This window comes from Nelumbo nucifera, chromosome 1, assembly GCF_055504915.1.
Source record: "Nelumbo nucifera cultivar China Antique chromosome 1, China Antique-T2T, whole genome shotgun sequence".
In the NCBI taxonomy this organism is placed as follows: Eukaryota; Viridiplantae; Streptophyta; class Magnoliopsida; order Proteales; family Nelumbonaceae; genus Nelumbo; species Nelumbo nucifera.
Window position 1 is genome coordinate 12547825 of NC_142649.1, and position 22156 is coordinate 12569980.

The 22156-nt window shown below is 41.9% G+C and overlaps 1 protein-coding gene across 4 annotated transcripts in view; it reads left to right on the plus strand.

The window, feature by feature from the left end:
- Positions 1-494: 494 nt before the first annotated feature.
- The window catches only part of LOC104610299 (protein decapping 5-like), a 46596-nt gene continuing 24934 nt past the window's right edge, over positions 495-22156 (plus strand). For 2 of the 4 annotated variants that reach the window (XM_010276853.3, XM_010276852.3), the window contains exons 1-2: positions 508-862; positions 20545-20645. In XM_010276853.3, the coding sequence (XP_010275155.1) occupies positions 730-862; positions 20545-20645 (234 nt within the window). In that variant the 5' untranslated portion in view covers positions 508-729. Of the gene's footprint in view, positions 863-20544; positions 20646-22156 lie in introns of all 4 variants that reach the window. The other 2 variants (XM_088896566.1, XM_088896565.1) reach the window with 2 other exon arrangements.

Genomic DNA, 22156 nt, shown 5'->3' on the forward strand with positions numbered 1-22156 from the left:
AGCCACGTCCTGAAAGCTATCCCAAACAGACACTAAAATCGGGACAAATAATCCAGATCCAGACCTTTATAATTGGGAAAGTTTGTTTTAGGTTTGTGGGGCCTACATGGCTTTTAACATCATCCTCTCAAATGTGGTAAGTTTTAGACCAATAGATTATTGCCACGTTTCGCTACTATCACAGCCTTCACAGGCCATTGCTTACTTGACAAAAAAAGGAGAAAATAACAACCAAACAAATCTTTTTTTAAATCAGTACAGCCAAAAACGGCCATAATTTTCATAAAAAGAATGAAGTGCGTGATTAGTTGGCAGGAATCTTACCACGTCCGAAGTTAATAGGAATCTTGCCACGTCAGCGAGTTAATTTGGGTTGCCAGCTCGTGGAGAACTCTCCGTCTCTATCTACCAAACCGTTTTCCGGAACGAGGCGAGACATATCCATGCAGCCAAACAAGACCCTTGAAAAACCACTCGTGAGAAACTGTTCAGTCTGCACGTACGCATTTGAGAGGGAGAAAATAGAGGGCTTTTGGAACGACATTTTCTTACCTGAAATTTAACGGAAAACTTCAGACAGAAGGAAGAATAAAGGTGCTCGGCGAGAGACACAGAGATAGAGAGAGAACGCGATAAAAGAGAAAAGCTCTCTGCAACTAAAACCGAAAGAATCAAAAGGAAAAAACCCTAATCATCGAAGAAGTATTTTAATCGATCGTACGTAGATTCATGGCGGAACAGGGCACTTCGGCCGATTCATACATTGGTAGCCTCATCAGCTTGACATCCAAGTATGAGATTCGCTACGAGGGCGTTCTCTACAGCATTAACACCGAAGAGTCCACCATAGGATTACAGAATGGTACGTCCGGGGATGCCCGTCTCGTTCTCGTTGCATTTCTTTGAGAATCCTTGCAAGGCTTTGCTTTACGAATTCCGTGATCGAAAGCGGATTTGGGTACAATGTGTTTGATTTTGATTGATAATGCGGTGCTAAAGAATTCATTGCCTGTGACTAGAGTCGCTTACAATGCAATCTTTCTGTTGTTTCCTTGGGATTCTGATGTTCTTTTTTTCTAAATAGGTTACTAAGATTTTGCCATTTTAAAGAAAATTCTGCGCCTTTAGCTGAAGTAGAAACGCCGAAGAGTGGCGACAAAATTGAAGGAAGCGGCTATTAGAAGCATCTTTTATTGTTTAAAATATAATATATTTCTGTATTCGGGATTTTATGTTTTCTTTAATGCTTTTTTTAATGTTAAATGGAATCAGTATCAATTGTAGGCGTCTAAGATGCTTCGTTGCACGTGGTAGCAGAAGAAAAAGGGAAAAGCAGAGATGTCACTGGCACTGTTGTGGAAAAAAGAAATGGAAAAATAGAAAATAAAATCAAGAGCATATATTCTTTTGTGAACGAAGGAAGGATAAAACAAATGATGGTACTTTTCAATTGTATGGAGTCATGTCTGCTCCTTATGGAATATAGCTTCTTAAGATAATGCAAGTTATTAAATGATCAGTCAACATAAGAAGGATTGAACTATCTAAAGAGAAACTATGGTGTCCTTTTTTAATAGATTGAGAAGGTAGAATAATTAGAACAATATTCTGTTCTACTCCTAGGGCTGTCAAACTTGATAGTCATCAAAAGAGTGAAAGATGAGTCCATATCTTCTCCTTGTATTCTTTTATGGACCTTCCTGTGTTGGGAATTTGTTGGAATATATATAGCTTCATGAGATATTTATTAACAATCAATGAAGTTGCTATTTGTAAGGTGTTAGTAAGGATTTCATTCACCAAGTATGGTCTGTAATGTGCACATAATGTCAAAACCACAATTCCAGCACAACATTATATATCACAGTTCAAAGACTTGTAAGGGCCCATTACTTAACAATTGATATGGAACAACAGAGCAGAATGTTAGAACGGGATTCATTTAATCAGTCCTATATATTTGGGGCAAGGTTTAGTTGAGTTGACTTGAGAGTTCACAGACTTATAAGATGTAATCATAGAGTATTACATGTTTGGAAGGAGTCCATCTCTTACACATCATTTACCCTAGAATCAAGTGAGTTATGAGTTGCACATTGTCATCTGACCATTTTACCATATTAATATATATTAGCTATTATTACTGAGCACTTTGGAAAGAAGGTTTCTGAGAGTGATCACTTCATGCTAGAAAATGCTAAAGGTTAGGGCCATCTCTAGTCTACCCCTCCCAATACCCCAGATAGCCATTAGCCAGGAACAACATTGGTTAAAGACCCTCTTTGATTGATTTTCTATCTGAGAAGAAAGGAATGCCAGGTTTCAATGGATCATGTTGGCTTATCTTAAGCCATTTTTTTTTTGATCAATAGCTTAGCTTAAGCCATCAATTATGTGATTGTTGCTAGAGTCACACATTAGGCTAAGGTGTTGGAAAGATCCCATGGGATCATGTGGATTCATTTGTTTCAGATTGATGTTCTGTATAAAGATGTACTTCCACTGGTTGAACTTGTGTAGATATTCCTTGATCAAGTAGACATCATTGAACTGTACTTTGGTTGGTTTTCTATATGAAATTTGGGACCATTAGGCATTGAGGGAATCTTAAGAAGAAGAGCAAATGTGGGATGTATAATGAACTTATTGGCAGGTCAAACTGTTGCAATGTCCATAGGGAAGACTGAGAAGTGCTGGCAGGGAAGCTGTAAGGCAAGGCTTATGGAGTTTTAGTGCACCATTTAAGTTTCAGGGGTAAAAGAACAAAAGGGAAATCCTACTGAACCAAGATATATCTATTCATACTTTTATAAATAAGGAGGAAAAATACAGGGGAAGAAGAGAGAAGAAGGGAAGAACAATAACCATCACTGAATCAGCACTAGCAAGGTGTGTTGTTGGCATCACCATTAATAATAGAGTAGTTTCAGTCTTTCAGGCATCAACATCTTGTCCATTGAAGGATTCCTTCCCCAACTCGGAAAATCTGTGCAACATGATTTGTAAATGGAACTTTATTTTGTTGTCTTAATATAACTAGTGAAGTGCATCTTTGGCAAGAGCATGGGAATGAGCTTTAAATGCAATGCTAATCATCCTACAACTATGAATTATAGTACTCTCATGGATTACTATTTTCTATTTTCACTTTCTAATCCCAGGCCCAACTTTTACAAGGACTACACTCAACCTTAAATTGGAAAAAGGGTGGTTTTTGGGATTTATGCATTTCACAACTTACCTATTTCACCATGTTGTAACATCTATTTGATGCAGAATTGGGAATGTATCATGTTTGGTTAAGTTGATTATTCATGCAGAAATGTTCCTTTAATGATTTGGGAAGAAATCTGGGAAGATGGATTGTCCTTGAATTTCCATTTTGACATTTCTTGAGTCACCATTCTGATCTGGTCTATTGAAAGTAAAAAGGGCTGACCGATTTTCTGAGGACCATATCTTTATTTATAATAAATTTATTAATAAAGTTAAATCAGTTTAAAACACTCAATCAGCATATGTCCTCCAGCAAACATGTTTTTCAATGAGGTGATGCATAGAGTGGCGTCTTCCTGATTCATGGCGAAATGCATCCCTCCAAGACACCCACTAAGTTTCCTTGTTTAAATTTAAAACTACTTATGCAGTAAACATATATCACAGAATCACTACAGATGAGAAACCTGAAGATTATTATAAGTGATAACTTGAAATGCACTAAAAGTGGTAATTGAGTAATACCATGTACGGTTTGTAAAATAAATCCCTAAGGTTACAATCTACAAATTCCTAATTTGTATAAATGTACCCATAAAAGGAATTAGAGTTACTGAAAAAAGGCCATTACCCAATGCTGGTGCTGCCTTATGGGGTCTTAGGAGGTAGTGAGGTACGCATGATCTAATTCAGATCTGGATCTGCAGAATCCCTATTAAATGTGTTGTCCCTGTTGTAGCGAAGTTTTTCTAACTAATACCTTACTTAGTTTTCTTATCTGTATGCATGCAAATAGTTGATTTCTATTTCCTCTTCTCTCGCTTTGTCCTTGCAATCTCTAATTAAACTTTGAATGTTACATGGTGGTATTATATTATTCTGTATTTCTGTAGGCTCTCAATGATTAGCTTGGAGTCTCCTATTCATATCTTCTTTGCTCCTGTTTTCTTTACCATTATGTGTGCCTCCTTTGCTGCCCAAGCTTCTGTCATGTTTATCGAGGTGATGTCAACGTGCTTAGGCGTTTTGGTGATTATCTGCCCCAATGATCCCTTGCAATGCATTCTAATGTGGTTTGGCCATCATTGTTCCTCCTGATGTGTCAAAGTTGATTGTTATTTGATCACTTGGTGGTTTCTATTTAACCCTTACCTGACCTTTCTACTTTTATTTAATGCCATTATTGGAGTTCATAAAATTCCTTATACTTTGTTGTTGCCTTTTTGTATTGTTTGAGATGGACTCAATTCCGTATCGTTGAAGGTCCTCCAATTTTTGTTCTTCCAAATTGCCCATAGTAGGACCACCACCTTTTCTGTTAGGGAGAGAGAGAGAGAGATTACAATTCTGTTATACCAGCCTCTCTACTTGTCCAGTCCACTTGTCTAGTTTGTTATTTAGTTTGTTCTAGTGGTTGGCTGTTAGTTACATTCTTTAAAGGCTGGCGTGGCCTTTTCTTGTACACTTGTATTCCCTTTATTTGTGTCTCAACAGTCCCTCCTCCCTTGAAAGTGACCTTGCCCTCAAGGTCAAGATGTGGGAATCTATTCTGTAAATCCAAGTAAGGTTCCCAAGTTGCATCCTCAATTGGGAGACTTGACCATACCACCAATGCCTCTGGTTCAATGTGATTCCCTTTGCATATCCACCTGAAATCTGTTATTTGAGTGGGCTCAGTTTGAACTTGGCCATCTTCCGAGAATGATGGGAGGGTGGTTGTTGTTATTGCTCCTGTTTTTGGCCATTTCTTCAATAGGGATACATGGAATACAGGGTGTAATTTTGATGTTGCTGGGAGGTCAAGCCTGTATGCCACCGACCCAATGCGTTCCACAATCCGAAATGGGCCGAAAGTACCTAGGGCTCAGTTTGTTCCACCGGTGGCCTGCTACTGAAACTTGCTTGTATGGTTGTAATTTAAGGAAGACTTGCTCCCCAATCTGGTGCTGGACAGGCCTATGCCTTCTGTTGTAGGAGTCTGCCATCCATTGTTGGGCTCGATGGAGGTAAGATTTGAGATCTTGTAACACCCTATCTCGCTGGAGGAGTTGGTCTTCTACTGCTGCTACTGCTGTAGACCCTTTCTCATAGGGGAGGTGGGTCCCGTCCATATAGAGCCCGGAAGGGAGTCATTCCTGGTGCACTATGATACATGGTATTGTATGACCATTCTGGCCAATGAAGCCACTTGAGCCACTGACGTGGCCTATCCCCTGCATAGCACCTTAGATAGGTTTCCAAACCCCTGTAGTCGAAAAAGTTCTGCCCAGAAACGACTCATAAAAATAGGGTCGCGGTCTGAGACAATAGAGTTAGGGGTACCATGCAGTCGTGCCACCTCCTTAGTAAAAATCTCAGCCACCATGGAGGTTGTAAAGGGGTGGGACAGAGGGAGAAAATGGCAATGGCAGTATTTGGTGAATCTATCAACCACTACGAGAATGACGGACTTGCCATAGGAAAGGGGGAGCCCCGTTATAAAGTCCATGGATATATCTGCCCACACTTGTGTAGGAATTGGGAGTGGTTGTAGCAGTCCTACTGGAGACTGGGTATCCGCCTTATTTTTCTGGCAAATGACGCATTCGACTATGAATTTTTGGACCGAATTTTGCATGCCTTTCCAGTGGAATTGGGTGGCTAGTCTCTTGTAAGTGCGCAGGATCCCTGAGTGTCCACCTGCTGGGGATGAGTGGAACACTTCCAAAAGCTGCTGAATATGGGCTGAATCCTGTGGTATCACCATTCGGCGTTTATACAACAACAAGTTATTCTCCACTGTGTACCCTGGGTGGCTAGTAGGGTCCTCTTGGACCTGTGAACGCAGCTTGCTCAGTTGTGGGTGCCTTTCAGCTTCTTCCCTTAGATGACCCATGATGGAACATGTTGGGCCCGTGAGAAGTAATGGAAATAGTTGTGGCTGGCGTGACAGTGCATCCGCCACCTTGTTAGTGTGCCCTGCCTTGTATTTAATGACATAATCGTAGCCAAGTAATTTGGCTATCCATCGCTGCTGTTTCGGGGATAGTACGGACTGCTCCAATAGAAATTTTAGGCTCTGGTGGTTAGTTCGTATGATGAACCTCCTTCCTAGAAGGTAGGGCCGCCACCTCTGAACTGCAAGAACAATTGCTATCAGTTCGCGTTCGTATACTGATTTGGCCCATTTCTGTGCTGTCATTGCTTTGCTGAAAAACGCTAGTGGCCTTTCTTCTTGCATGAGGACTGCACCAACTCCTTGGCTTGACACATCACATTCAATGATGAAGTCCTTCGAGACAATTGTTTTGAGTGTCTCGAAGGCCTGTTGGGCCTCCCTAGTCTAGCAGAACCCGTTCTTCTTAAGTAAACTTGTCAAGGGGGCAGCAATCAGTCCATATACCCTCTAATGAATCGCCGGTAGTACCCTGTTAAACCCAAGAAGCCTCGTAACTCCTTAACATTTTGAGGTCGGGGCCAATTTATCATGCTTGAGATCTTTTCCGGGTCTGCTGCTACAATGCCATTTTTGACCACGTGCCCTAAATAGTGTACTTGTGTCTGTCCAAATGCGCATTTTGACTCCTTTGCAAGGAGTTTATGAGTCCTTAGCAGTTCCAAGGTGATTTGTAGATGTACTAGGTGTTTGTCCCATGTAGCGCTATATACAAGTATATCATAAAAAAAACAAGTATAAATTTGTGCAAATGGGGTCGAAATATGTCATTCATAAGGGCTTGGAACGTAGCTGGCACATTGGTCAACCCAAACGGCATAATCGGAAATTCATAATGCCCTTCGTGTGTACGAAAGGCAGTCTTGTGGATGTCTCCCTTATGGACCCGAATTTGATGATATCCCGATCTCAGGTCTAGTTTAGAGAATATGGTGGCCCTGCCGAGTTCATCTAGTAGTTCATCGATTACCGGTATGGGAAATCGATCCTTCACAGTAATGTTGTTCAGAGCCCTATAGTCTATACAAAACCGCCATGTCCCATCCTTCTTTTTCACAACTAATACTGGCGAGGAGAAAGGGCTTTGGCTGGGTTGTATAATTTTTCTGTCAAGCATATCTTGCACTTGCCTCTCAATCTCTAGTTTCTGAAAATAGGGGTAACGATAGGGCCTTACATTTGTGGGTGCAGTTCCGGGCAGCAACGAAATGCAATGATCATGGGCAGGTTTCGGTGGTAGTTCCTTAGGTTCTTGGAAGATCACTGAGAACTTCTGAAGTAGCTGCTGTAGTTGTGTGCGGCCTTCTTCGGATATGCTTCATTGGGCTAGAATGGGGCCGTTCCCGTGGGAGTCTATCTGTATTAAAACGATGTGGGTTGGGTCTGCTGCCTGTTTCCTTAGGGAGGCGAGACTAGTAGGTCCTGGACCCTTGGACAACTGCCCTTGAATATGCACCTGTGAGCTGCCCACTTGAAAATCCATGGTGAGACGGGCCCAATCACATATCACCGGCCCTAGTTGCCTTAACCATTGGACTTTGAGAACTACATCTGCTCCATTGATTTCCATGGGGTGCAGATCTACCTCGAACTCATGGCACCCTTGTACCAGTCTGGTTACTCTCATAGTTTGAGAAGAAGCAAGACCGGTCAAGGCTTGCGGGGATACTTCTGGGTATTCCTTTGTCCATTGCCCCCATTCTTGGTTGTCCATTGGCTCTTCAATGTTTGTTGATTTCTCGACATATTCAGTTTCAGGTTGAAGGAAGAAAACTTAAGGGATCTTACAACGATGGCCTGGTCCGAATTTGTCACCACATGCATAACAAAGGCCCTTTTCCCGTTGGGCTTGCATCTCAGCCCAGGTTAACCTCTTGGCTGAGCCGGGGCCTGAACCAGTGTTGGCGTCCTTGCCTATGATTCCTACTCCTGATCTGGGCTCCGGTTTACCCAAGGTACCTGGTTTTGGGTTCGGTATACCTGGTTTGATCATAGCTCCCAGAGGTCGATTAATCCTTCTTGCCCGATTCAGTTTGTCTTCATGTAGTCGAGCTAATGCTGCTGCTTCAAGAATGGTGGTGGGCTGCATGGCTTTTACCTCCAACCGCAATTCTTCCCCGAGTCCACCAACAAAACTGCCGACAAGCGCATTTTCTGGCCAGCCTTGCACGTGCACAGCTAATCTTTCGAACGCCATCTGATAATCTTGGACGGAGCCGGTCTGTCGTAGCTTAGCGAGGCTTTCATCATAGTTCTCAAAAGCCAAGACTCCAAATCACATGGTTAAGGCATCGGTGAAGTCTGCCCATGTGGCTCTTGGGTGCCGTTGCCGGTACCACTGGTACCAGACGATCGCCTCTCCTTCCAGGTGTGTAGAAGCTAATGGAACACGATCAGGTCCTTGTGTGTCGTGGTAATCGAAGCATCTTTCTATTCGCAGAAGCCAAGATGTGGAATCTCCCCCTGCGAAGATGGGAAACTCGATTCTTGCTGTTCTTGATCCGCTTCGATGACTGGTGTCACTGCACTCTTCCTGATTCGGCGCAGGTGGTGCCTGTGCCAGTCGTTCAAGCAAGGATGCAAAGCTTTCTTTGATTTCTTTGACGTCAGCCGATATTCTTTGCATTTCTCCTTCCATGTTGTCGACTCTGTTCTCCATTGTGGATGACCTTGTGCTTGGCATCTTAGCTCTAATACCAACTTGTTAGGGACTGCCTAACTCAGGGACTCTTTCGAGGGAGCCTGCCTCCTGAATGAGAGAGAGAGATAGATAGATAGATAGATAGATAGATAGAGAGTTCCCAAATCGATAATCCCCTCCTAACTTCCTTTCCTTATTTATATACTGCTGTTGCAATTCTGTTATACCAGCCTCTCCACTTGTCCAATCCACTTGTCTAGTTTGTTATTTAGTTTGCTCTAGTGGTTGGCTGTTAGTTACATTCTTTAAAGGCTGGCATGGCCTTTTCTTGTACACTTGTATTCCCTTTATTTGTGTCTCAACATTTTCCTAGTATTTGTTCATGTCATGGTTGTTTCCTTCCTATTTTTTGTTCTTTCCCACCATATCATCATTATTAATCCTCATTTTTTGGGTACCTTAAAGAATTCCTTAGTTTTTTTTTCTTTTTGAAAAGTGTCCAACTTGAAGATTAACCTAGGAAAAAGTTGTGTTGTGGGCTTAAATCTACAAGAGGAGGAAATCTTTAGAATAGTAGGACTCGTGGTATGACATTAGGAGTTGGCCCTTGGATCACTTAGGTCTCCCCTTAGGAGGAAACTCAAGATCTAAAGGTTTTTGGAATCTGGTTGTGGAGAGATTTGCTCGTAAGCTAGCTTTGTGGAAGAGAAATTATATATCCATGGGAAGGAGAATGAATTTAATCAAAACTACTTTGGCTAACCTTCCTATTTATTACTTGTCCACTTTTAAAGTTCTAATCAAAATAGCAAGAAGTTGGAGAAGATGATAAGGGGTTTACTTTGGGAACTAGGAGATGAAAAGAAAGATCATTTGGTGAAACGGGAGCAGGTGTGTAGACCAAAGGACAGGGGGGCCTTGGGATAGGGAACTTAGTCCAGAAAAACATAGCTCTTTTAGGCAAAATGTCTTTGGAGATTCTCCTTAGAACAAGAAAGGCTCTGGCACAGGGTAATTGAAAGTATACATGGGTGGTCAAACAATGGCTTGGATGCAAAAATAGCCCTTAAGGCTTCATCAACATCTCCCTAGAAAGCAATTCAAGTGATCTATCCTTCCTTCCTCAACCATATTGGATATGATGTGGGAAATGGGAACAAGGTCTTGTTTTGGGAAGACCTTTAGCTGTGAGAACAACCTTTGAAAACACGATTCCCCTTACTGTTTGCTTTGTCAGAAGGGGTCTTAGGGAGATGGAATGTGTTATGGGCCCGCGAATAGGATCTCGTCACGGGTCAGTCCATGGGGAAAACCCTCTGTTTTCCCTTGTTCCTCCCTACTCTTGATGAACCTATCTAGGCGCCCTAATGGTGATTTGTTCAAGAGATCACCTAACTCTCCTTTACTCTCTTTCTTGACTGAATATTCGATATCCTCATTCAATAATGGTGTTTCCTTAAATAGGAGATTACAAGAGTCCTAATCTTAGGGAGTCTCCTTGCTGAATAGGGAGACTTCCAATTCTATCTTGCTAAGGATAAGATAAGCTAATCCTAATCTGATAATAAGATAAACTAATCCTAATCTGATAACTTACTAACAAGATAAGATAAGAACAAGCAAGATGATCTAATCTAATCTGGCGGTGGGTCAGGTTCCTGTTGTTGCCGGCGGCGATGGTACGTCTTTTCGAGGAATGCGTCCATAACATTACTCCCCTCTTGGACTACGAGCTTGTCCTCAAGCTCGAACTCCGAATATGTGGCTTGGAACTCTGTCAATGGGATCCATGTGGCTTCGGTCGATGGTAAGCTACACCATTTCACCAAGACTTCAAGAACTCCTTGATTGAAACGAGAGCGGATGACAACTTTAGGTTGGGGAATCAGTTTGCCATCTTGCAGGGGTGGTAGGGAGGGGACTTGGTCCGGAGGAACACCCGTAAATGGTTTCAGCAAGGCGATGTGGAGGACATCATGAATCCGGCTGGTCTCTGGCAGTTCCAGCTGGTAGGCCACACTGCCAATCCGTCGTAGAACCTTGAAGGGCCCATAGGACTTAGGGGCCAGTTTCAGGGCAACTATACTAGGACTAGTAATAGCTGCTCGGAGAAGCTGCTGTTGCTGTTGTTGATCATGTTGTTGCTTCTGCTGCTGCAGTTGTTGCTGTTGTTGGTTGTCTGGCTGCTGTGGCTGAGGGTGTTGCTGTTGCTGTGGACCAAGAAGAGTTTGCTGCTGCTGCTGTTGTTCGCCGGACGGCTCCGTCAAGTCTGGTCGGAGGCTGTTTGTGGTTACAGCCCCTTCTGGATTCCTCTCCCTGTTAGAGAAATACGATTCCAGCAAGCGTCGCAGCTCCCGGACATCGTCTTTGACCTCATGAACCTCCCTGCTGGTTTCTACGAGCCTATGCTCCAGTTCGTGGACCCTGGATGATAGCTGCTGCAGATCTCCCATGACGACCGGCTCTGATACCAAGTTGTTATGGGCCCGCGAATAGGATCTTGTCATGGGTCGGTCCACGGGGAAAACCCTCTGTTTTCCCTTGTTCCTCCCTGCTCTTGATGAACCTATCTAGGCGCCCTAATGGTGATTTGTTCAAGAGATCACCTAACTCTCCTTTACTCTCTTTCTTGACTGAATATTCAATATCCTCATTCAATAATGGTGTCTCCTTAAATAGGAGATTACAAGAGTCCTAATCATAGGGAGTCTCCTTGCTTAATAGGGAGACTTCCAATTCTATCTTGCTAAGGATAAGATAAGCTAATCCTAATCTGATAATAAGATAAACTAATCCTAATCTGATAACAAGATAAACTAATCCTAATTTGATAATAAGATAAACTAATCCTAATCTGATAACTTACTAACAAGATAAGATAAGAGCAATAGAATAAGATAAGAACAAGCAAGATGATCTAATCTAATCTGGCGGTGGGTCAGGTTCCTGTTGCTGCCGGCGGCGATGGTACGTCTTTCCGAGGAATGCGTCCATAACAGAATGTGAGTCTCTAATACATCTATTGGCCGAGCTGGAGTCATTTTTCCTAGACTAAAGGATAGAGGACACAAAGGTTTGGACAATCCCTACTGATGGCATCTTCACCTATTCTTTTTTCAATAACCTAATTCAGCCTACAACCTTGGGTTTAAACCTCCTGGTTAAAGAAATTTGGAGCAAGCTGATTCCACCAAAAATTCAGGCCTTTTGTTGGGAGATTTTTCTTGGGATGATAAATACCCGTGACTTGCAAAACTAGTGGAGAAAGTTTTTCACATTTGTTTATTCACTGTGCTTTTGTACTTTCTATTTGGGAGCATTTTTGTTCTCTTTTTGGTTGCTGATGGACACCTCCTTAGGATGTGTTGGGTCTCTTTGATCCACACTTCTTGAGACAGTCGAAGAAGAGAGGAAGAATTCTGTGGAAAGCAGTGAGAGCAGCTCTGATTTGGATTATTGGGAAGAAAGGTGTTATAATTCAGGTCTGCCTTAGAGTTCGGCCTGACTGAGTTCAGTTATGTAGAAGAAGAAAAAGTGATAAAGAAAGAGAGAAAGAGAGAAAGAGAGAAAGAGAGAAAGAGAGAAGAGAGAATTCTGGTTCGAACTGAAAGAGTCAACTTGACTTCTCCCAGTCGGCCAGTAAGTATTTATATTATTATTAAAACATGACTGAAAAGACCTATGTGCCCTTACTTAAGTTAAGAGCACATGTTTCAACACAACATTACAGATCAGCAACATCAATCAAGGTATAAAGATAGAAATACCCCTACGCTAACACTCCCCCTCAAGCTGGTGAGTATATATCATATACTCCCAGCTTGTTACATATGTAGTCCACTCTTCTCCGACTCAAGCCTTTTGTAAATAAGTCAGCCCACTTTTTTCTTGTATTAACATGTGTAGTGTCTAGCTCTCCATTCAGCACCTTCTCCCTCACAAAGTGACAGTCAACCTCAATGTGCTTGGTTCTTTCATGAAACACTGGATTAGAGGAGATATGAACTGCAACCTGATTATCACAATAGAGCTTCATTGGAGTGTTAATGTTGTACCCTACTTCCTGTAGAAGGTTCCTTAGCCATACTAATTCACAAGCGGTGTACGCCATAGCCCTATATTCTGCTTCTGCACTGCTTCTTGCCACAACCGTCTGCTTCTTACTTTTCCATGTCACCAGGTTACCTCCCAGACACGTGCAATAGCCTGTAGTAGACTGCCTATCAGACATAGAACCGGCCCAATCAGCATCAGAATACCCTTCTATTTCAAGTTTTCCCCCACTCTTGTATATTAGATCGCGACCGGGGCCCCTTTTAGATACTTCACAATTCTCAGAACTGCATTCCAATGAGGAATCAGAGGTTTTTGCGTGAACTGGCTTACAACACTAACTGCAAATGAGATGTCTGGTTTGGTCATGGTTAGGTAGTTCAGTTTGCCCACAAGTCGTCGGTATTTGCCAGGGTCTTCAAACACTTCACCCATATCACTGCTTAGCTTGGTATTTGTGTCCATGGGTGTTTCAGCTGGTTTGGCACCCAACAAGCCTGTTTCTTCCAGCAAATCAAGCACATACTTCCTCTGGCACAGGTTAATCCCATACTTGGATCTCACTACCTCTATCCCCAAGAAGTATTTCAGTTTACCCAGATCCTTTGTCTGAAAGTGATCCTGCAGATAAGTCTTCAGCCTGTCAATACCAATGTTATCATTCCCAGTAATAACAATATCATCTACATACACCACCAATAGTATTTTTCCTCCCGGAGAGTCATGACTAAATACAGAATGGGCAACTTTGCACTGTTTCATGCCAAACTTCTTTACCACCTCACTGAACCTACCAAACCATGCTCGAGGAGACTGTTTAAGCCCATATATAGCCTTCCTTAGTCTGCACACCTTACCATCCTCCCCCTGAGCAACAAACCCTGGAGGTTGCTCCATGTAGACCTCCTCGAGTAAGTCACCATGCAAAAAGGCATTCTTGATATCAAGCTGATATAGTGGCCACTCATACATGGCTGCAAGAGAGATCACAACACGAACTGACCCTATCTTAGCAACCGGTGAGAAGGTCTCTATGTAGTCAATGCCATAGGTTTGGGAGTACCCTTTTGCAACTAATCGCGCTTTCAGGCGTTCAACACTACCATCAGGCAGATACTTAACCGTATAAACCCACTTACAACCAACAACTTGCTTCCTAGGAAGAAGAGCAGTGAGGTCCCAAGTATGATTATGATGAAGGGCTGAGAGTTCTTCTTCCATGGCACGGCACCACCCTGGAGAGGCAAGGGCTTCCTGGACATCTTTAGGAACAATAACTGATGATAACAAGGTAACAAACTGGCGATGGGAAGCGGAAAAGTGAGTAAGAGAAACATAATTAGAAATGGGATGAAGGGTGCAAGTACGTTTACCTTTCCGCAAAGCAATGGGTAGATCAATCTCAGATGCTAAGTGGGGGTCTGGTGCCGGATCCGTTGACGGAGATGTAGCCGGAGGAGTAGTAGCTGGTGCACGTGGGCGATGTGTATACACATGACGGATAGGTGGGCGTTCAACAGGTCGTGGCACCGGAGGCAAGGATTTGGTCACAACTGGAACAAAGGGAGGAGGATCGACAACGGGAAGTGGAAGATGAGGAGGTGATGAGGAGGAAGAAGCATCACCAAACCCCAAAAAGAATGGAGTAGACTCAAAGAAACTGACATCAGCACACACAAAGGACCGTCGAGAACCAGGATGGTAACACCTATACCCTTTCTGGGTCCGAGAATAGCCAAGGAAGACGCACTTGAGAGAACGGGCATCAAACTTGTCGTTCCCGGGACCCAGATTATGGACAAAACAAACACGCCCAAAAACTCTCGGCGTAAGAGGGAACGGAGACAAAGTGGGAAACAAGACCTAAAACGGAGACTGACCATCAAGGATGAACGTGGGCATCCGATTAATCAGAAAACAAGAGGTAAGCACTGCATCACTCCAAAAAGGTTTGGGAACATGCATGTGATGCATTAGGGATCTTGTTGTTTCAAGGAGATGGCGATTCTTTCTCTCAGCCACCTCGTTTTGTTGTGGGGTGTAGGTACACGAGGTTTGATGTATAATGCCATGTTGGTCCAGGTATTCCTGAAATGATGAGGATAAATATTCGCGGACATTATCAGAACGAAAAACTTTGATGTGGGTACCAAATTGGTTACGAATTTCAGCATAAAATTTTTGAAAAATGGTAAACAATTCACTTCTTTCTTTCATTAAATAGAGCCACGTCATCCTTGAAAAATCATCCACAAAAATGACAAAATATCTGTATCCATTATATGACATTACTTTATAAGGACCCCAAACATCTGAATGAACTAAAGAAAAAGGACTCGACACACGGTTATCAACCCTAGAACTAAAGGGAACACGATGGTGTTTCCCAAACTGACACGACTCACAATCCAAAACAGAAAGCTGACTCAAGGACGGAACCAAGGGCTTCAAGACTTTGAGCGACGGATGACCAAATCGACAGTGCCACTGGAGAGGAGAAAGAGATGATTGGAGAGCTGTTGAAGTTCTACCACCACCACCGTCATGATAATACAGTCCCCCTGCTTCATGCCCTCCACCAATCTTCATCCCCGTCTTGAGATCCTGAAAGACACACATAGAAGGATAAAAGGTAATGGAGCAGTTAAGTGATTTGGTCAGCTTACTAACAGACATAAGGTTAAAAGGCAATTTAGGAACATACAGAATAGATGAGAGGGATACAGGATCTAGGTCAACATTACCAACACCACAAATTGAGGATGTGGAACCATTAGCAAGGGTGACAGATTGTGATGTTGAGCAATGAGATAAGGAGGAAAACACACCTGGAGTTCCAGTCATGTGATCAGAGGTTCCAGAGTCAATGATTCGGGGATTGGGTGTAGATGCCAGACAAGCCATACCTGAGTGAGCAAAAGTCGCCGTATTCTGCTGTGATTGGATAAGCCTCTCATATTCATCACGGGGAACACTCACCATCTCCTTCATGGGACCATCTGTGGATGTAGGAGGCAACTGGTTAGATGAATGATTCTCCTGTCTAAAGCTGGAACTTGAGTCACCAGTCGCGGCATGATTGGCCCAGGTTGAGGGAGGACCATGTAGATCATAACAATAGTTGATGGTATGTCCATCCATACCACAATGAGTGCACTTCCTCGGGCCTGAGCTACGTCCTCTACCACGGGCTCCTCCTGAATCTCTGCTCCCAGTACGACCACCACCACGATTATGAGTAGACCCACCATTGCCACTTCGGCCATATGCAGAACCACTACCACCACCACGGCCAGACTGAGCTCCCCGAGCTCCACCTCTACCACCACGGCCTTTCGATGCAACAAAGGCAGATCTATCTGAGATATTAGAGTTCTCAGTAGATCCGATAGAAATCCTCCGAAGTCGAGCAAATACCTCTTCTAGGGACGGAAGAGCTGATCCCCCTAATATCTGAGCCCGTACTGGTTCATATTCAGACTTTAGTCCCACCAAAAATCTAGTCACATCAAGCTACTCTCTCTGTTGTTGCTGAATCTTGACATCAGAAGTGAGAGGATGATAGACATTCAACTCATTACGTATGTTCCTCATGTTGGCAAAGTACTCCTCAAGACTCTGATTGCCCTGTTGCAGATTAAAGTACTCTTGATAAAGCTGATAAACTCTGGTTGTATTGTCCTGCCCCGAATACAATTTCTTTGCATGGTCCCACACATCTTTGGCAGTATCAAGGAACATGAAGTTCACACTAATCCTGGGTTCCATACTGTTCCACAACCATGTGATGATCTGAGCGTCCTCTTGCTCCCAGTCTTCATACTCGTGAGAGTCAGAGGAGGGTTTCTCCTCTCTGATGTGTTTTACCTTCTTCTTTGCCTTCAGAAAGACTTCAACGGATTTAGCCCAAGGCACATAATTCTCTCAATTTAACTTAATGGAGGTCATTTGAACATTCAGGTAGTCTGTAGGCACCATCACACTAGGTTTATAATCATTATTGTCTCCCATTATGTTATCACCAATTCTGCACACTTGCTGAATTCTAGTATCACCGAGATTTGCACAGTACACACCACTAGGTCACACCTGTCACACTGATTGCAGCACTAATTGTTGCTGGAATGTGTGCTCTTTAGACCACAAACCCTAGATCACACCTGTCACATTGATTTCAGCACTTGTTGCTGAAAAGTGTGCTCACACCACAAACCCTACTCCTACAACTACCTGAAATCTCACCACTATATGATCATATATCTTCCTTCAAAATGCACAAAGAAACCAGCATAAACCCTAGCACTTACTGGCCGAAACCCTAGCAAATGGTCTGAAACACACCTCCTATTTAATCCATAACAGATATCATGCACTGAAATCTCTTACCTTATCACTGAAGTAACACCCATGCGAGCAGGAGAGCAGTCCACACACAACAGCCGCTTCACACACAACAGCCACTGCCCACACAGTTTGGCCCTCTATTCTTCCTCTACTAGGAGAGGGCGATCTCAGAAATCACAGCAACCGACCACATACGACCTGACTGGAGGCATAGAGACCCCCAAGGGAAGAGGGCAATCACTCCTTTTCAGCCCTTTCCCTTATCTCCAATCGAACACAGAAAAAAAAGAGGAAAACCCTAGATAGGGTGCGCAGAGAATGAACCCTAGGCAAGCAGAAATCTAGGCAGATTTAACCTAGCTCTGATACCATGTTATAATTCAGGTCTGCCTTAGAGTTCAGCCTGACTGAGTTCAGTTATGTAGAAGAAGAAAAAGTGATAAAGAAAGAGAGAAAGAGAGAACGAGAGAAGAAAGAATTCTGGTTCGAACTGAAAGAGTCAACTTGACTTCTCCCAGTTGGCCAGTAAGTATTTATATTATTATTAAAACATGACTGAAAAGACCTATGTGCCCTTAAGTTAAGAGCACATGTTTCAACACAACATTACAGATCAGCAACATCAATCAAGGTATAAAGACAGAAATACCCCTATGCTAACAAAAGGAATTGGAGAATCTTCAATGGAAAGAGTAGGCCTGTGCCGGAGATCATGGAATCCATCAAGATAAAGTTGCACATCGGGTAAAAACCTTGGAAAGCTTCCATGACATTTCCTTTAATGACGTTGGGATCATGGAAGGAAGTGGCAAATTCAGCTCAAGAGAAAGAAAGGATGGTTATGGAATGGAGACCACCAACACTCAATGCTGTCAAACTAACAGTGATTTAAAAGGTGCGCATGAGGAGTGCCTAGGCGCATTTTAGGGTAGTCGCCTCGCCTAAGTCCTAGGCGCAACACTTTCAAAAGGCGTACACCTGATGCACCTTGCGTCTTGGCCCAGACATGTGCCTTTTGAAAATTGTACGTTTTTTTTTTTTTTTGTTTTTTTGAGCCTAGTGGCTGGGCCGGGGGCTCCACCCTTGGACCTCGACCATGCCTCCCAGAACCCTCTATTTGCTAATGTTGTTCATTCATCTTAATAAAATATCTTCTTAAAAGGCAATTAAAATTATAATATCATTATCTTTTGTGTGAGAATTAAGAATTTAAGACCTGAAACATGGGCTTGTTTGGACTTTCCTCGAGGGGCGTGGCACAAAGGCGACTCGTAGGATCAGGAATGTAATATGTTTATGTATTTTAATTTTAGATAATGGGTTTTTTAAACCATTAATTTTAAAATTTAAGCGTATATTTCTTATTAATATTATGTTTAATATATATATTTTTGCATTTTTTTGAATTTTCTGATATATATATTTTTAGCATTTTTTTTTGTATTTTTGCGCCTTGTGCCTCTCGCCTTGGGTACAAATTGGCCGTTGCACCTTTTTTGCGCCTTGCGCTTTTAAAATACTGAACTAAACTTTGATGGAAGCTTTTTGGGAAATGAAGTAAGGGCTGGTTAGGTGGTGGTTTTCGTGATATAGAAGGTGGGATACTAGCACTTTACTCAGGTCCTGTAGAGTAAGGAGATCCACTAACAGCAGAATTATTGGCTCTGTTTCAAGGGCTGAAATTTGCAAGGCAGTTTGATTTTCAGTTGCTAGTAGTGGAAGGGGACTTTCAGGTGGTAATTTCCTGGACACAATTTCACAGCCAAACTCCTTGGGTCTATAGGCACAGGATCAGGGAAATTGAAAGCTTAACAAGGGAATTGAATGTTACGTTTAAATGGGTGAGAAAAACTGCAAATGGCATGGCAGATGCTTTCGCTAAACAGGGGGCAAATAGGCAGCAGTTATTTTGGGCTAAATTGTATGGCTGGGTATGGGGACTGCATTTTCTAGTTGTATTTGATTATCTCTATGGGTGTGGGTAACTTACCCACAGATTTGTAACCTCAAATTTGATATATTGTTTAATAATATTTACCTTTTTTGATAAAAAAGCCTCAATTTTTTTGGGTGAACTGTTAGCCAATTCTGTTTTATGAGTGGGCAATCCCTAAAGATGTGTATTTTTTCTTTAACTTCTTCTGTACAAATGCTGCATTCTGGTTTATTTTCAACCTCCTATTAACAAGCATTTTCTTTGTCAGAAATTTGCCATTTAGAATTATCCCGAGGAAAATCTTCAATATGGGATAACATTTGATTTTCCATATGTTAATTACTTCTATAGATTGCTCTTGTGGGGCTTCCATTGGATTTGGTCACTAAGCTTTTTTAACTGAGAAATTTCCTTTTGTATCTAGTTCTAGGCTCCACCACATTTTGTCTTCACCCTCTACCATTGGGATTGATGCATCTTGGATTTCTTTTTTGATGGAATCTGGCACTATATGCCCCATGGTGTTGAATTTCCATGTTCTGTCAGCAGCATTGTTTAAGTCCTTGACTTTGATATCTTGCCCATCTTACATGTATTCTGGTTATAATTGGGCTATTGGGTAACTGGTTGTCTATCCAGAAGGATCACAAGGAAAAAGAGAATATCTTGGCTGATAGCTTGGCTACAATGGAGAGGCTCAATATTATTGTGTACTTGTGTGTGTGTGTGTTTGGGTGTGGGGGGTGTTTAATCCGGGATGTCATTGTGTTATGTGCTATTTCATACTATTATGGTGCTTGATCTTTAGACTATACATGATTCCCTTTTCTTCAAAGGTTAAGGGGTTGCAGAATTTACTTTTTCATTTTATAGAATATTAATATATTCCCATTTCAACTAGCGAATGAGGTCTTGCCTTTGCTTTGATGAGAATGGCTTTCATATATGCTTTTCTATTTGTATCTATGTCCATGTTTGTTTGGTACTGTAGATTACAGATAATTTATGATTATGCAGGTTCGAGATGCCTATCTTTTCCATTTTTTTAAATATCCTGACTACATGGTTAAGACTTTTCCTTTGGGATCTATATGTTATAGCAATCCATTTTTATTTGACTTCAATTCTCTTTGTTGGGAGTTGGTGCCTCTTTTTTGTACTGCCTTTACTTGTTATCTAGAAGACTAATCAAATTGCCATTTCTTTTTTATACATTTTCCTTGAAGTTATTCATTATCTATAATATTTTTTTATTATGCCTGAAATAGACATTAAACAAACTGCTCTGCAATTTCCCATGATGAGTTGTGAATTTTAGTAAGCTACCATGCTGGATAAATTAATGAATTCTTGTAGCCTAAATTAATTTTGGTAGGTGCCATCTTTTTGGTCTTTACCTCCTATGTTGCTTGATTGCAGTCAGGTCATATGGAACTGAAGGACGAAAGAAAGACGGTCCACAGGTTCCTCCAAGTGATAAAGTATATGAATACATTCTGTTTCGAGGAAGTGATATCAAGGCGAGTGATGGATTTTTACATTGATGCATCAGTTTGAAATGCTGTTAACATGTTCTGGGACCTTCTGTTAACTGATTTTCAGTAGATTAAGTCTATTTGGATATAGCAGTTATTTTTTTCATTATCATCTTACTTTTGCATTCCCACATTTTTCTTTTTTCTGGAACCAAATCTGGACTTCTTTGTTTTTGAGGAATTACTAGCTTGAAATCAATGCTTTAAAATGCGGAGGGCTGACGTGAGGCATTCCACTACCTACAGGCATGAGACGTAGTTCAGAACATAAGAGGTGTAAGCCTCCTGAACACAAGGCGTAAGCCTCCTTAAGAGAATAGGGGGAATGAGGAGGAAGGAGGAGGAGGAAGAAGAATCTCATTTTTCTTTATTTTTAATAAAAATATTTTATATTAAGAAGAATGAAGATGCATAGCACTAGTTGAACATTTTGAACTAAGCAACGTCGCAACACCATCTCCCATTTAGAGACACCTTGCCCATCAACGATGACTGTGATAGAGTCATTTAGAACCCTAACTCTTGTGTCTCTCTCTACAGGGATGCCTAGCTGCATTGCATACATCTCCTACCCCTCATTAGTTTCTCAAATTTCCTATCTATCCTTTGGATTTTAATCACCAACAAGAGGTAGACAGGCAAATTGGCTAAGCTGGATCTAATTAGTGTGATTATCCCTCCAAAAGACAATTAAATTTCTTTCAAGAAGTAAGTCTCTTTTCAAATCTTTCTACAATTGGGTTCCAAAAATTTCCTTTATTAGGGTTATCTCCTAGAGGCAGTCCCAAGTAATTCAAAGGCCAATTGGACACCGCACACCAAAATATTTGCATACTCTACTACCTCACCCTCCCCCATGTTGATTCCCACTATACAACTTTTCTCAAAATTCATCTTTAGATTTGATATTTGCTAAAAAAGTTGTACAACAAGTTTCAAATTCCTAATCCATCTCAAATCACCTCCTTCACAAAAAAGTACCATGTCATCTACGAATTGTAAGTGGGTAATTGGTACCCCATCCCTACCAATTACTAAGTTCACTGAATTTGCTCTAGAAATTAGTCTCTCAAGGACATCTGCTACCAAGGTAAACAAGAAGGGAGGAAAAGGGTCTCCTTGTCTTATACTCCTCAAGGCTAGGAAAAAAAAATCCACCATTGTCCCATTTACCAAGATAGAATAATGGCATGTCCCAACACAACCCATCGCCCATTTGTGCACCACCTGTCTCCAAAACCAAAGCTTGCCATCACCTCCAACAGAAACGACCAATCCACCATATCATATGCTTTTTCTAAATCAAGCTTGCAAACCACTCCTTTCTTTCTTGACTTCTTGAAGCTTTACACTTTTATTTGCTATTGAAATTTGATCAACTACCTATCTCCCTTTGACAAAAGCTCATTGATTAGGTGCAATGATGAGAGGGAGGACTTTCCTAATCCTAAGAGACAACACCTTAACTATAAATTTGCAATTCGCCAAGATTATTG